This window comes from Lepidothrix coronata, unplaced genomic scaffold (genome assembly GCF_001604755.1).
Source record: "Lepidothrix coronata isolate B3197 unplaced genomic scaffold, Lepidothrix_coronata-1.0 Scaffold68, whole genome shotgun sequence".
Lineage (NCBI taxonomy): Eukaryota > Metazoa > Chordata > Aves > Passeriformes > Pipridae > Lepidothrix > Lepidothrix coronata.
Window position 1 is genome coordinate 3,844,318 of NW_016690248.1, and position 16,363 is coordinate 3,860,680.

The following is a 16,363-nucleotide window of genomic DNA, read 5'->3' on the forward strand; positions in this document are numbered from 1 at the left end:
TTAAAGACCAACTTCAAAAGCACTTCGGTGTCTGTTCACCACATTAATTTATTTCCAGTTGAACAGTTCTTTGACTACACTGCTTTAATAAAACACGATTTCTAAAAAGATGTCACTTCCAGTTAAACTTTACGAAAACCAAATCAGAGGGACTGATACTGAAGGATCATTTTTAATATACTGGAACACAAAGAAACATACCTCAAATAAACTTGACACTTGTTTGCCAGTTCCTGCTGTAGGAACTGTCATGCAACCATTGGTTTAGAAAACTTCAATAAAATGCATCAGAAAGCAAATGGCTTCAGTGCTTTAACTAACTAGAGCCATAAACAGCAGCAAACCTTGAAATAAGGTAGATTTTCATTTTTTCAAAGAGAATACAACATTAATGCTGCCTTACCTCTTTTTTTCCTTTTTTCTCTAATGATTTTCTGAGCTACCCTTCGCCATCGGGGCAAGGAACTAAGAAGTTTAAATTTAGACATTATAGAGAGATCATTGCAAACTGCAGGACGTAGTTCATTGAATAAGAATCTCAAACGCTCAATGACAGGAGCACAGACTTCCTTGTAAGAACGACCTTGTTCTTGATGGGTCTAAAAAAGACATTGAAAGATAAGGTTATTGTCTAATACACAATAAAATGAACAATATATAACTTTTTAATAAAACATTTCAAGTGGAAATTAATCTAAACTTCAGCAGCTAAAAGGCTTACCTTAATCAGTGAGCACTTTGCTTGGTAGACAACACGACACACATCCACTACAGATTTTGGTAAGGTTTTGTGCTTTACTTGGTCAACTCCAAGGGTACCAGGATGAACAAGAGACAGTGCTACGTGACCTTAATAGGAAAAGACAATCTCTGAATATGCATTTCCACAATCATCCATAGCAGAGTTTAAACTGATCCTAAAAGATACACCACAAGCCTACCTACCCAAATCTTCATGCTTTAGAAGACAACATAGTAACAGACGTCCTACTTCTTCCACAGGATGCTCAGGAGGGAACGTGATCGGTGTTGTTAAGTGACACTGTTTACAGTATCTTTCTATTTGACACAAGAAGTCCTACAAAAACACACAACAGCCTCTATTTAAATTTGTTTTTAAAATGCAATCAAAGGACTCAAAATACTACAGATAGCATTTCAGTAACACCAAATAATCTCCACCATCTGAACTAATATTCATAAGTGAGATACAACACACAGTATGCACTATTTAACACACAGCAATTACAACCCAGTACTACAAATACCCTTTATCCTTCTTCCTATATGAAGAGCAACATGGCTCAAGGAACAAAGCTACTACTGCTTTTATCTCTTTGTGAGACAGTCAGGTCACCTAAAACAATTTTCAATTGTCTTCTGATTCATTATCATTATCCTATGCTCCCAAGGACTTATTTCGGGTTTTTTGATAAAGGAGATGAACTCAAAGGGTTAGAAAATCTGACAGTATTACCGAAGACGGTGATCAATGAAAATCTTAGAGGTTTTCATATTATCCAGGTTTCCAACTATGTGAAACCTGAACCCCAAGGCACAGATGGATTTCTAAGACAAAGGCATACATGCACCTGATACAAAAAATACATTTGCACCTTGACAAAGAAAATTCCATCTTAGTTCAACTGGACATTAGTGGGATCTGTCAACGCTACTGAAACTTGACATGGAAAGTAATGCACTGTTAATTTTTTTTTAATTATCCCTTGCAAAAAATCTAAAGAAAAAAATGTACTGTTACACTATTAAGTGAAACATACAAATTTTATCCATTAGTAGTACTCAGCCACTCCTTTCATATAAAGTCATTCTGAAAGAACTTTTTCAATTGTTTTGCTATAACTTTTGGAGAATTTTCACCACCATCACCCTTCAGCAACACTTTTTGTGCACAGAACTACTGAGGGCTTACCTTCACGGTGTGATCCTGAATATTATTATCCGCAATAGCTTGGAGGAAAGGTTGTGAATGGTCACTCAAAGTTAATCGATGTGTATATAGTTTTGATTTATTTGGGGTAGTGTTACCAGGTGAACTGCAATGGTCTTCATCTTTTTCCTCATTGTAACTGTAATGAATCTGACTAGTTTGCAAGCCTCCAGAAAAGATAGATGACTTCAACCATTCTGAAATAAAGAAAATAGGAGTGTATATTCTGATCAAAGACTAAGCTATCAACAATTTCCTCTAATAAAATGAATTCACAGCTTCAAATAAGGTTTAGCAGCTCTTCCATTTGCTGAAACAAATTAGTGAGATAACTGTGCTATACAGTCTCTTTTCTCTTCCAATATTCTATGTTGTATACTATGAAATTCTGGATATTTAACTGTTAGAAAGTATCTAATCCCCATCTAAATCTTGTAAATTATTGGATCTTGATGACTGTGGTAATTAATGTTAAGAATAAAAAACTTCTGCAGAAGACAGCAAGACTAAAGAAGATTTGCAGTTAATTTATTTGTCCTTTGTTGTCTTCTTGCATGCTTTCACAAGTATTTATCACTTATTTAAGCTCAAAACGAAGTTCTGCTTACTGGCACATTCAATTTCCAGAGGAGAGAGCGGTGTGCTCATTGCCAGGTAGGAAGCATGCAGTCCAAGGAGAAGACCCAAATTCCGTTCTGTGTCTATTAGAGGTGATGACAAAGTACTGAGATCTGGTGTTGTAATCACCTCCTGGTCAGGCTAAGTAAAAGAAATCAGAGTTGAAGGTAGAACTGAGCTCCAACAAGAATTTTGAAAGCAAAGTAATACTTTACTTTAGAAAGGATTTACCCATTAATAACATTTTTACCTCTATATATTGGCCAACACAGAAAGCATGCATGGATTCCCGTGTGTCCTCAAATTGCAGAGCAGCTTCCAAAGCAACAACTGGGTCCTCACCTGCAAACTGAGCTAATGAAAGAATGAGATAGTCAATATAATAACTAAAAATCTAATATAATAACTAAAAATTTGTTCATTTCATCCAGTCTTGAAACAGAAGTAATCTTGTGTCTTTAAGTCAGATGAAAATTCTCACCAAGTATGCTACTTCCAGTTAAAGACTGGGTTTGGAAGTCCTTTATATCATACACTTTCCCATCGATCACTGTCCAAAATCCTCCATCTTTGTTATGGTTCTCTAGATCAGCCTTACGTATAAGTGTCACCTCCTCATTATTTCTGCAACTCTGGCCAGTAAAAAATGAACCTACAGGTATAAAGGAGAGAATTTATCAACAGAAAACCAGAAAGTAAGGTTTTTTGTGAACATTCTTTTAATAAGTGCCTAATTGAATTCTTCACTTCTGTTTAAAGGTTGCTTAGTTTTTGATATGCTCAAAAGTCAAAATGGCTATTAATATGTTCCTGTCTACATATTATGCAATTAAATTGTCTGTATACTGTGTTCTTTTATGCACTAATCTCTAATGTCACACTGTCAAAGACCTAGCATTGCCCAATTATATGGCTGTTTTGTGTGGAGGGGGAGCAGAACAATCAGTGTTCTGGCAAATCACTGCTCTAATCAGTTCTTCACCCAAATTCCTTCAGTTTTATTACTCACTTGCCTGCAAGGCATTTGCTGTATATTTAGTTTCAGTCTAAATGCAGATTTTTTTAATATAAAAGAAGCTTCTCTTTTAACCACAGACACAGTTCATATTATAAAGCATACCGAGAAAATAAAAATTCCTTATTTCAAAGCTTTCATATTACTCACCCTTTATGTTACAGATGGAATTTAGTAATAAAATGTCTAGATGTACTACTCATGTTTTCACTGCAACTTTTCACACTCAAAATGCAAAATTATGTGAACTACTTCTTGAAAAAGTTGCATCTGTACTCTGCTTATCCTACCTCTCTATATGTAACTTCCTTAAGAATGTACTGACAGAAATAAATACTGCCATATGACTGCCATACAACTTAGTTAATAAAAATTGATAAAGTAAAATTCCCTTCCTGAGAATAGTTCATGAACAGTCACCATTTTTATGTAGCTACTTCATGAAAACATAAATAAACACCCCAGATGCTACTGGTACACACCCATTATTCCTGGCCATGCTAAATCCTCATTGTCATCCCTTTCCTTTCCAGGGGCTAAATGGTTAAATCTGTCCAGATGTTCTAGCAAGCCAGCCAACAGAGGGATAGCACCAGCTTCCTGCATTAATCCAGCATTTTTACTGAGGAGAAGCACTATAGAAACCACCAATTCTGGAAGAAGAATGCCTAAAACAGAAAACACAGAAGATACATTTAGTTCAAGATTTACGTTTATTGCATCACAGAAGTAAATCACCATCAATATATTCTGCCTTCTATTACTCTTTAGCACAAAGCTCTTGCCTTCCTTCTCTCCCATCAATCAAAACATTAAACTGCCTCCTTTTTAGTCATTTAGAACTTTCAAAAATATCTGCAATATAACTTTAAAATTCCACGGAAGGGAAGAAAAGAAGGACAACAAAACCCACCTGTTAAATCTCCATCCACAACACGAGATACTTCTGCAAAATGCCTATGACTAGTAGAAGCAATGCTGGTTGCCACAGGAAGTATATCACCAATGTGTGTGCACAGAAGAGCAGCGTATTTCTTCAGTAACGAACCTACACCTAAGAGGTCGGGACCTACGTAAAAAGGAGGAAGAGCACGGAAAACCATCACATAGTTATATATAAGTAACAGGCTTCAAAAACTTTCAAACTCTTCTGAAACGATGCCACTCAGTACTAGCACTAATTTAAGAAACCACATATTTTTAAAAATTTATGGCAAGTTTATTATCTAGACCCTTTTATCTAACAGAAAACAATTTAAATAAACTACTTTCCAACACCGTTCAGACAGACTCAGCAACTAGGCTGATAAATGAGACAAGAAGATAAATTAAAGTAACAAACTGGTATTCTGTAAAAGTTATTATATAAATCTGTGGGGAAAGGGTAGGGTTTTTTGGTTTGGTTTGGTTTTTTTTAAACAATAACTTACTGTATGTATTAGGGACCTGTCCAACACAATCTGCTGGGTAAAGTTTACTAACAAGCAGACGCTGAAAACGGAGTAACAGATCCAGAGAAGCAGATCTCTCCTTGCTATAAAGTTCTTGGTCCATGCAGGAAGAAATGCGACGAGCAACATCTTTTAGTTTGGCTATCGTCTGTGAAGCTATGTTCCTAAATGGTATAAGAGTATCATAAAGGGAGCTCAGAGTGAGGACAGTCCACAGAAACATAAGTTAAGCTTTTGCTAAAATTTCACACAAATATGTAAGAAATCTATGCAAAGTTTCTTCATAGAATGTTCACTTCTTCACACTGTAGTACTCAAAAAGTCAGTGGTTTTGTGGATACAATTTGTTTAAAGGGATTCGTAAAATACCAAGTTTGTGTATTTTGTCATCACCCACTACAAAACAGTCTGACAATTTTCACTGAAAGGCTGCAATGAACGCCATGACAATACATAACTCAAAACAGTCTCAGTATTGATTAAATTACATGGTTGCCATCACAATTAAGTGAAAAAGCACAATAAATTTCTTGGTAAACTCATAATTACTTCCTGCTTATACATGCTACATGTTAAATACTCCTCTAGCTGACATAAAGAAGCTTTGTTCTCAGCACACTATTGGTTATGCATTCACAACTCTGAGTCGAGAATTTAAAATTCAGGTTTCTTCCCCACTTACAGCTCCAGATACAGTCTCCTTGAAGCAAAATATTCAGTTCTAAACAAACAGGGCAAAACATTCAGTTCTAAATAAATTCATGGTGATTCTCCTACTTTGTAAGGACAGGCTTTTGAACAATTGTCCTATATTTGGTACAAAAACTTTCAGACTAAAGGAATAAGTACTAAAATCCATTAAAGCATGGCAGTAAGTCTTTCTAAAATTGGGTAATTAAGTATAGAACATTGCTTCTTAACAAACATAAAACAGCAGAACTACAGACAAGTTAGGAGAATGTTCAATATTTTGAATTCTGAGGAGTTAAAAATGCTAACAGGAGACCTTATTTGCTAGCCAAAATTAACCATCCCTTAGTGGACTAGTTCATAAAACATCTAAATACATCTTCTGTACAAAAGACAAAGAAAACTTCCAAGCAATTACCTTAGTAACTGCTGAATTAACTGAACTAATGGTAAACTCTGTTTTCCTGCAGATTCATAGATTCCAGTATTAATAAGGTCTTTGTCCAATGGAGTTCTGCTCCTATGAAGCGTTGATGCATTTGCTTCTTGTTCATCAATTTCTTTTTCTTTCTGTGCTTCTTTTTTTGCTTCAATATCCTAAAAAACCAAATCAAGTTAAAGAAAACGTACAAACTTCCACTCTGATTACAAAACATTTTCCTAACAAGTATCCACGGTAAAAAGATCAAGTTACTTTTACCTATGCCAGAAATGAAACACTTCCTAACAGACAAAACGTGTATTGCATATTCCGTAACAACCACATGGGCACAGTTTTTTCAAAGCGATTATAATATAAAAAGAAAGGGGAAGGGAGGAATGACAGGTTGTAAAGGCAAAGAAGAGTAGAAAAACTCCACAAAACCGTGATGAAACCATTCCAATAGCTGCTGCACAGTTCACAACTGAAGGCATATTTACTCTGTATTTATAAGAGTAATAAATCCAGTACGCCACAAAAGAACCTGAACTACAAAGCTGCTGAAACACACCTGAATTTCTGCAGTGATAGCAGCATTTAGCGCAGACTCTAAGCCTCCATCAGCCATCAAGCTGCCCACCAAGAGGTCAATCATAAATCTACGTCCTGGGCTTACGTTCATTTCATTTCCTGAAACTAAGAGCAGGAGAAGCTATTAATGAACTCAAAATGCAAGCACCAAACGAATAGGTTTAAATCTCAGGACCAACCTGCACTGGGTAAGAGTGCTGAGAGCGCCCTAGCCCGCTCTTCCGCTGTTGGCAGTAACACAGACCATCCACTCTGCAGCACTGCTTGAGCAGCCGATTGCACTGTATTAAGGACCCCAGCATTGCTTGCCAACGTTACCACAGTCTGTTTCAGGCTATTGAGCAGGATACTGCCCAAACCTAAGCCAAGGCATTCTGGATCCACCTGATGACTAATGGCAGCATGAAGCTGAAAAAAAAAATGGGGGGAAGCAAATTTTAATTAAGAAAAGATATGAACTTGGCAAGGGTGGGGGAAAAGTCAATCCTGGAGCAATTGAGTAAGTTCACTGACCAAGATACAAATTTTCATCTACAAATCTAACGGATCTGGCTTCCCAAATGCATAGTACATTTAAACCAATACTCATAAATTATGAACAGTAGCTGTGAACCCTGAAGTTCTGAACTAAACCTAAAGAATAACCTAACTTGTTTCTACCTCACTACAACTATGTTAGAAAAAGCAGCACATTTTCAGTGACTGTCAGACACCAATTGAAGAGGACATTCACTCTCAGAAATGCTATTTAAAAGTCATAGAAATGTTCAAAATCTCTGAGTGGGTATACAAGGCCTATTCTATTTAGATACTGTTTTTATAGTTCATTTTTAATGAAACCCAAAAGCTGTCAACAAGAAAAAAACCACAAGCATTAGATGCCAAATTTCAGAGTAAAAGCAATAGTGTAATTATTTCACTTTTTAAAATCAATAGAAGTGTTTTAAAGCACATTAAATTTACTATTTTCATCCAAGCAATTTACTGAAAACATTTAGCTCAATGACTGCTCAATGCGTAAGAAACCGAAGGTACCTGAAGCCTCAGAAGATTTAATGTTGCCACAGCCATACACTCCTTTTCCTGAGGAGGGGGCCAGTCAGAGGATCCATCCATTCCCTCTGTCACTTGTCTTAGTAGCAGATCTAATTGCTCAAATGTCATGGGGCAAACATCCACCACAAAAGGCACCCGCAAGCCTATTGACCATTCTGAACATGATGACCAAGCAAAACTCTATAATTGAAACAAGAGACAGAGTTCCACAGTTAGTTATTTCCTAAATACAAGATTGCACTGATTAGAGATAGGAGTGTAAAGCTAACATCTGCCTTCAAACAGCAAGAGACAATGCAGAAATAATACCAGCACATCTGCTGAAGAGAACCCTCCACTTGCATCCTTGGAAACATACATAAAACCCTACCAACCCAGAACTCTCTTATCAAATTTTCCAAAGTGCTGGCATGCCAGCCCAGATACCTCACTATCTTTGCTGCAGGAAAGTCTGGTTGACAACTCCTCAACTGCTGTACCAGACAAAACAAAGCAGGTAAACAGCTACTTGTCAGAATACCCAACAGAGGGAAAGCTAGTCACCCCTTTTTGGCAGAAGAACTGCACAAGATTTTTTTTTTCCAAGTCTTCATTTATTTGGAATAAGAGTAAAAATAAGAAAAGTCATGCAAGCACAGAAAAAGGGATTGGGATTAGAGTACAGAACTAATCTCAGTGGGAGACAAAATCAAATAATTCAAAAATAAAACCTACCTGAGCAGGCCCACAAGCAATTCCAACTATATGCTTTGTGTCTAATCCCGGGAGAGCTGCAGGCTCTGGCTTGGTGATACGCAAAGTATCAAAATGTTGACACTGATCATTGCTCCCCCAGCTATGCACTTCGCTATCTTCAGTCAGTGCTAAACAATGGGTAGATCCAGCTGCCACATCTATCACTTTTTTTCCTGAAAGTTCAAATATTGAAAATATAACTTAAACATTACAATTATTGACAGAAAAATATCAGAGATAAGGAAAACTGCTAGTTGCAACCATACTTAACATATTATGGATGTCAAGAGCCTCACCTTTCCTCTAATAGTGGATTGGAAGAGTACAGCAAAGGATAAACCAAAGAAATATTTTAAGATTCATAAGAGATAGCTTAAGTACAAAACTTAACAAGTTTAAAAAAAAAAAAATCAACTCTGTATCTCTTCTACTTCAAAACCTTTTCAGGAAATATTTATTAAAAGATCTCCCCATCTATGATGAGAGACTGTAAAGTTATTCGTAGTCATTAGTTCAGAAACTATTTTCAATTAGATCATTCAACACATATGAATAACAATTTCAGGAAAGACAGAGAAATAAAAAATGTTTCTTCCTCATCCTCCCCCAAGAGAACCCAGGTTTCTCACAAATGAAAGAAATACTCTTCACTCTGCTACAAACTAGTCAAAAATACACAACTTCAACACTACTTGTTGTCTGTGATTTTCACTGATTCCATTCACATGCCCTAATCTAAGCATATGATATACATTTATTTGCACGACAATGCAAAAATACATGCTTTAAGTAAGCATTTCGGTGAACCTAATAAAAGAAAACCAGTAAGAATAAAGAGAACACAAGACAAGCAACATTTAAAGTAGTCATAACAGTGTCTCTAGGTCTGCTAAAATGTTAAAGGCATAAATGCAGAAATGATGGGAAACGTGCACTATTACCTTTTCCAGTGCAACCAGCATCAAATACAACCGAGTACATGGTACCAATCACACTTAAGTTTAGTTCATTTGGGTCCAGTAAAAAACTCCACCAACAGCAAAAAGAACTTTGGAATATTCCCAGCTCTGATAATTACCCTTCAAGCCTTCCAGCAGTTTGGGATATCGAACATGCTCTTCTGTCCCATGCCCAAGTCTCTGACTGTCACCTTTTCCCCAGGTGTAGACCTGGCCATCTTTGGTTAATGCAATAGAAAACTGACTCCCACAGCGAACTTTCACAATGTCCAGATCTTGAAGTTTTTCTATCAACTTGGGAGTCTTACAACCATCACTGCCTCCTCTTCCCAGTTTTCCATAATCTCCATCACCCCAAGACCACACTTGACCTTTAAATCAAGAGAAAGAAAACAAAAAATATTGCACTGCTTTTTTATGTAACGACGTTATCTGTTTTGACAAGTAAGTTCTTAAAAATCTGAGATTCTGTAAGAAGCACAATTTTTAAATTGTTTTTCAAGAATAGCAGTTACTAGTTAATTTCTAATTTTTTTGAAAAGAAGGAAGAATAAGATTTGAAAAGTTTTCATGTTGATAAAACTAAACATAAAAAGTGTAAGAAATAATATGCACTGAAAATTCATCAGTGTACTGAAAGTCCTTCTTAGAAACACATGAAGCATAGGATTTACTGTATATCAAGCAAGTTAAAAACTGCTTATTTATAAGAACTTGCAAAATCTTTTCCATATGAAACGGCCAAATTGTCTGCAAAACCTGTTTTAATTTTCATTCAAGCATTTCTCAAAATGAAACAAAGACTGCCATTGTCCTACCATGTTTTTTGAAATACACTACTAAATCTAAGTCCTGATGTAGGAACTTAGAAATAATCACACCATTTTGTACCTGCATTAAATAAAATTACGGTCCAAAAATTGAAAGCCACACATGTCCAAAAGGAAAGCCTTGTTTTACATTGTGATGCATTGTGTTCTCTACCTGCATAAGCAAGTCCCTAAGGTATTCTGATAAGCAATGGAAGCACGCAAGGCAGAGACCAAAAGGAAAAAAACTGGACAAAATCTGGGTTTCCATTTCCTTTATGAGCAAACGTTTCAGTTTTTAAATTTTGCACATCATATTAACCAGCTATATTTTGAAAGAACAACTAGCTTCTGAGAACTATCTTCTTTCTAAGGGATTACTTTGGGCATAACCTCACGTAATGAAATTTGGGCTTCGAAGCTGTCTCACCCTAGACAGCTTGCTCAGGGATGTTGGCAAGCAGAATTTCAATACAGCCTCTCTTTGGCACTTTCAATGGGCCAACACAGGCAGCTCTCCTACTCAAAATTCTGGCTGTTGTGACGACATGAGTTATTTACATTTATACAGTAATAAATAGAATGTAGACACATAAGTACATAGATGTAATATTTGTGTGTCCATTTTATATTTACATGGATATTTTAAATATATATCTCATAAAATATATATACCATTGCATACTCATAATGAACATACTGCATATCTATGCACAGAAATATATGTGCATACACTGTATGCAAAATGTATAAATGTATACATATATATCTCCCCAAAAAGAATTTCAGCTTTAAATTCTTACCAAGTTCAAGCCACTAGAAATAAGCATATCTGGAGTACGAGTATCTTCAGAATGAAAGGAAGAAAAGGTAAGCTTACTCAAAATTTTAAGTTTCACTTTGCTACTAACCATTTTCAGTAACTGCAAGGGTCTGAGCATCTCCACTCCCACAGGACACATCGATAACTTTGAGTCCTTTTAACCCCGTGACCAGCATTGGGATGGTCTGATCTTCACTGGAACCTGCAAAAACAAAGTAGTTCTATGAGAAGCAAAATCGAGAAGGCCTAGTATGTTCTTTTCTTTGTTTGTTTTTTTTTGTTTGTTTGCTTTTGGATGTTTTGTTACGTGGGTGTGGGGGCTGTTGGTATGTTTGTTTTTTTCAGATCTGAGCATCATGATTAAGTTTCCATATGGTTTCTTAGGTATCTAATAAGGATTTAGGTAAGTCATTCACTCTCGAGGAAAAAAGGCAGCGCAGAAAGAACCGTGTATTGCAGAATACACCATCTAAGGAGTCTTTCTGCTGCGCCTTTTGCAATCGGATATGTCTGTCACGTATTGGCCTCATAAGCCACCAACGTGCCTGTAGCAAATGTGGATAGAGCCTTCCCAAATCTTCGTTCGCGAAGCCTCGCCATGATGATGATGATGATGAGGTAAGTCATAGAAATTTAGTGGGTTTCAATTCATACAAAGCCCCCAAAGGTTCTCAAATCAGTCTCAGGTAAGTTAGATGAAAGATCATTTGACACAGGCACTAAACAATTCTTTAACAACTTATTTGAAGATATCAACTAATTTACCATGACCAAGTCTGCCATAGTTTCCTCGTCCCCATGTATACAGCTCTCCTTCAGCAGTTATGGCTGCACTATAGGTACTTCCACATGCAATATGAACAACATGTTTTCCAGCTTGCTTCCCAGATAGAGCAGATATCATCTTAGGTTCCTCCAGGGGGCTATTGAAAGAGAAGGTGACATATTTCCATAAAGGTGATCTGATGAGTAGTTAATAAAAAGTGTGGTGTACTTGTTAGAAACAATTGCCACAATTCTACCTGCAAGCCTTATTACTAGTCTGAAGTACCAAGACATAAACAGAGCTACAAGCCAAAATTAAGTTCAGATTGTTCGACAACATCCAAACTACTGAAGGAATGTCTAACAGCTGTGAATTTTGTTTCCAATTGAACTAATGCAATCCTTTCAAAAAATATTTCATCATTAAAAACATTATCTTTAATTACTGTATCTGAACAATTAGTTTCATGACACTGACAACCCTTGTGTAGTATCTCCCTTGCTTTATAGGGAATTCAGCATTGAGGGAAGACACTTAAAATCTCTAAAATTTATTGATGCACATCCCCTATACAATGCTGTTGCTGAAGACTGCTTCTACGCAAAAGCAGGACAGTAATGTCATTGTCTGACACATAAGAAAAATGGAATGATATACAACAAGACTGCATAGGAAATGACAATCCCACTCCAACACGTGAGTCAATGTTTCAGGGAAAAGATGCTGTGTACTCATAAAACCATTAACAAAAGGCCTAATAAAAGTACAAGCACTACTATACCCTCTGTCTACAAGTATTTCAGAAAGTAGCATTAATACAGAACCGGGAATACTACAGACAGAAAACATGTAGGGAGAATGCAACTTTTATTTGTTCATAAAACAAATGTCAAATGTTGAGAATGCTTATATACACAACAAAGTAATTTTTACTATGAATTCAAAACACTGGCAAATAAATGTTATGATTATTTTTAATACATACACTGTATCCCCATGACCTAGTCTTCCACCATCTCCACAACCCCAAGAGAAAACTTCACCATTTGCTGACAAAGCCAGATAGTGATGCCCATCTGAATGTGCTGCTATCTTCACAATATTCCTGGAAGCTAAACTCTGCACCAGCTGTGGTCCCTGTGAACCAAGCAAAAGAAATATGGTTACGAAAACTGCTGAAGATTTCCTTCACTTGCCTATATACAGAATAACTAGGTACAGTTTTCCTATGGCTTTATCAAAACTCTGAACTCAAATTAATGAGGTGACAATATAAAGAAAAAAAAAAGGTCAAATCTGACAAAAGCAATGCTTTGAAATTATTTTGTTCCCACTTTTATAATGTCTTCAGTACATATGAAAATGGTGTTTCTCTTAACGTTACAGGCTATCTTAGTGACAAATGCTTCTGTTACAGTATATTTTTGTTTGAGAAACTACTCACCTTGGGCACAGTAACATCACCAAAGTAAAATTCATTTCACATCTGCCACTTTCTGAAGTTGTTACCAAGGCCAGCATACCAATAAAAGCAACTATTGTATCCATAACCTCTAGCCTGATAGAAATTACAGAAACAGTATGGATTTCATCAAATCAATACAAGAGACAAAACACACTGTTTCTGAAAGTTCGAATACAACACCATAAAAGCTCACAAAAATCAGCATGTCTCCACCCTAGTCTTCCAAAAAACTGTAAATAGTTAAAGGAGCAGACTTATGCTATGAAGGAATACAGAAGAGAAGAAATTTTTAAAACCATGTAAAAAATTCTCACCAGAGTATCGCTGTTGTACGCTTGTGTATAAACTCTTCCATTTCTAGATAATATCAGAAAGCGTTTCTCTGCACAGGCAACCTGTACAACACCAAGGTTGGCCAGGCCTTCACACTGAATTGGACCACTCACATTAGCATAATATTTCCATCCTATTAATCCCCAAGCAATGACCTCTTGCAGCGATCCCTAGAAAATAAGAAATTCTCTAAGTACTAATTTTGAAGTACACAACTTAATAACATGCATAGAGAAGATTATTTTTTAAACCTAATTCAATCTGAGACAGTCATTCCTGCCAGTAGTCAGTAAAACCTACTTAATTAGAAGATGTCAAAAATAAAGACTTGCATGCATCATATTCAGTTCAGTCTGATACTGAATGAGCTATAAATATCTACAGAAACTGTTCAGAGATTTTTCAAGTTGGGAAGTTTAGCCTTTACTTTTTTCTTTATTTTTTTAATATGTCAGACCCCCAACATTTATAAACTCTGGTCTCGAGAATTTACTCTGATAAACACAGGGAACAGCCCAAAATATGGCAGAATTAGCCAGTGTGTGATAAGAAAGAATGGTTCACAAACCAAAAGTAAAATTTGTACTCTAAGGCTGACTGAAAAAGGGATGATGAAATAAAAAATACCCAAGTAAGACAGATTTCAGCAACTCTGAGTTATCCTGTGAAAATCAGAAATTTGAATAATCTTAGAAGTCGTTTTCCTTACGTTCTGAAAAATCAGTTATGTTTTCAGAGAAAAGATCTTACTAAATCTGACATTGCAAACAGTTACCTTATGAGATGTAGGAGAGCTACACTGAGGAGGCATACATGGGGTGGCTAAACGATCTAAATGGGCCATGATCACCACAGCTGTTTGTCTCAGATCAATCGCCAGCTCATTGTCCTGTGGCAAAGTCAGATACCTTAGAAAACTTTCATTTGGACTTAGAGGGTAAGTGAGGAGCTAGAAAAAAAAAAAGGCCAGTCAGAAGAATTCAAGGTGTATCTATGTCACTACACATACACAATATTACTTAGACACGATGAGTATCTGCACAAGTTTAAAAGGAAATGAATTAACTCTGTACATCCTTTTTTTTTACAGTAAAGAAAAATTCAAAACATGCATGTTCGGAAAATGGACTGTGAATATAATATAAAGTTTCAAGCATAATAAAATTGATTTACTATGTTTTATTAACCTCAGTAATTTGCACGAAGAGTCACAGTTCAAGTAACTTCAAACACAACTAAATAAAAACAATCTTAATAGCAGAGAAGTTACCTGGCCACATCTCAGATAATTATCACAACAGCATTAACTATGAAACATAACATTTACCTCTAACCATACTGTGATATTCTTCATCCTACCTAAAGAAACTCCAACGTACACATGAAAACCAAACAACAGTGGTGTATATACATCTTACACGGAAAACACCACCACCCGTTTTGCTTGGATAATTTTATAATCATTTTAGCCAGGCAAGTGAAATTTGATTCCAACATAATTAATATCCCCTTCAAATAACCCAAGGATAAGTACCTGAATCTCTTCCTCTGTATTGGGCATGTCTTTGTTACATATTATACTCTGAAATCTTTGTAGCAAAGGTAGAAGGGGTGCACTTGTTCCCTGCGCAGATCGCTCATTATCTGTTTCCCTTGCTCCATTATCCCAAAGTTGAAGCAACAACATCACTGCAGACAACATTTGGCTGAAAAAGGGAGTTAACACCATCTATTAATACGTATTCCTAAAAACATTGGTTTAGGTTATCCATATAATTCACTTTCTACAATTAAAAGTTTTGCAATATCAGACGTCAGTGCTTACCATTTTAAACAGATTATCAGAATATGAAAAACTGATTTTGCAATCTAGAGAATGTTAGATCTCAATCACCACTGCGTTACAGAAAAGGTTCATATGCTTTGAACCACAAGTATTACATTAAACCCAAACCCATTAAATGGAAGACAGGCACTGCTCAGGCCATTCCAACAGACAATGATGGTTAAAAATTAAGAGTGCTCCTGCTTCTCACCTTAGTGTACCCCTCTGCACTGCCAGTTCAAGCAATATGGCAAGTGCCAAGTGCTGGTCTTGTAAAGGAATGTTTCCTGGCCCTTTGGTACTGGGAGCTCCATGCACATCTCTATAAAGTCAAACAGTATACATTAAGTAATATGAGATAATATGTAATTGCTTACCAAAAGATCTACAACACCCCAAGAACCACTAAACTTACAGAAAACTATAAAACTGGTGATGAAAGCATCTGAGAAAAAAAGCCCAAACATTCCAAAGGAGATCAAGTTTTAGAGTGGCAGCTAGGCTTTAAAATTACCCCAAGCTTCAGTGTCTGTAGCTCTATTAAACATGTCGAGAACAGGAAAAACATTTTTCAAGGTGAAATTCAGGTATGTTTCATCATAGGTACTGTAAGGATGTAATTCCAGTATTCAAAAGACAAGTAATTTCTAGTAACTAATGTTAAAAGGTAACTCTAAGCTTTCTTAAATAAAAGGAAAAAGCAGTGGAGGGCTTCAAGTCCAATATGACTGTATTTTCCCTCATGCACACAAGTCTGCATTATTTTACTACACCTGAAAGGCATGATTAAGTGTGCACATATATAGTATTCCCGAAGCACCCCATGAGATATATTTACATTAGTGAAACACTATT

The 16,363-nt window shown here is 36.2% G+C and overlaps 1 protein-coding gene across 1 annotated transcript in view; it reads right to left on the reverse strand.

The window, feature by feature from the left end:
- HERC2 (HECT and RLD domain containing E3 ubiquitin protein ligase 2) overlaps nucleotides 1-16,363 on the reverse strand; it is a 109,602-nt gene that overhangs the window by 59,311 nt on the left and 33,928 nt on the right. The window contains exons 8-30 of the mRNA XM_017818356.1: nucleotides 15,720-15,830; nucleotides 15,218-15,389; nucleotides 14,459-14,632; nucleotides 13,665-13,853; nucleotides 12,871-13,022; nucleotides 11,885-12,042; nucleotides 11,208-11,321; nucleotides 9,607-9,858; nucleotides 8,508-8,701; nucleotides 7,773-7,973; nucleotides 6,917-7,145; nucleotides 6,718-6,842; nucleotides 6,144-6,322; nucleotides 5,015-5,199; nucleotides 4,498-4,653; nucleotides 4,067-4,252; nucleotides 3,051-3,221; nucleotides 2,820-2,923; nucleotides 2,560-2,710; nucleotides 1,934-2,148; nucleotides 946-1,078; nucleotides 722-849; nucleotides 404-599 (exon numbers count right to left, since the gene is read on the reverse strand). Of these exons, the coding sequence (XP_017673845.1) occupies nucleotides 404-599; nucleotides 722-849; nucleotides 946-1,078; nucleotides 1,934-2,148; nucleotides 2,560-2,710; nucleotides 2,820-2,923; nucleotides 3,051-3,221; nucleotides 4,067-4,252; nucleotides 4,498-4,653; nucleotides 5,015-5,199; nucleotides 6,144-6,322; nucleotides 6,718-6,842; nucleotides 6,917-7,145; nucleotides 7,773-7,973; nucleotides 8,508-8,701; nucleotides 9,607-9,858; nucleotides 11,208-11,321; nucleotides 11,885-12,042; nucleotides 12,871-13,022; nucleotides 13,665-13,853; nucleotides 14,459-14,632; nucleotides 15,218-15,389; nucleotides 15,720-15,830 (3,875 nt within the window). The remainder of the gene's footprint in view (nucleotides 1-403; nucleotides 600-721; nucleotides 850-945; nucleotides 1,079-1,933; nucleotides 2,149-2,559; nucleotides 2,711-2,819; nucleotides 2,924-3,050; nucleotides 3,222-4,066; nucleotides 4,253-4,497; nucleotides 4,654-5,014; nucleotides 5,200-6,143; nucleotides 6,323-6,717; nucleotides 6,843-6,916; nucleotides 7,146-7,772; nucleotides 7,974-8,507; nucleotides 8,702-9,606; nucleotides 9,859-11,207; nucleotides 11,322-11,884; nucleotides 12,043-12,870; nucleotides 13,023-13,664; nucleotides 13,854-14,458; nucleotides 14,633-15,217; nucleotides 15,390-15,719; nucleotides 15,831-16,363) is intronic.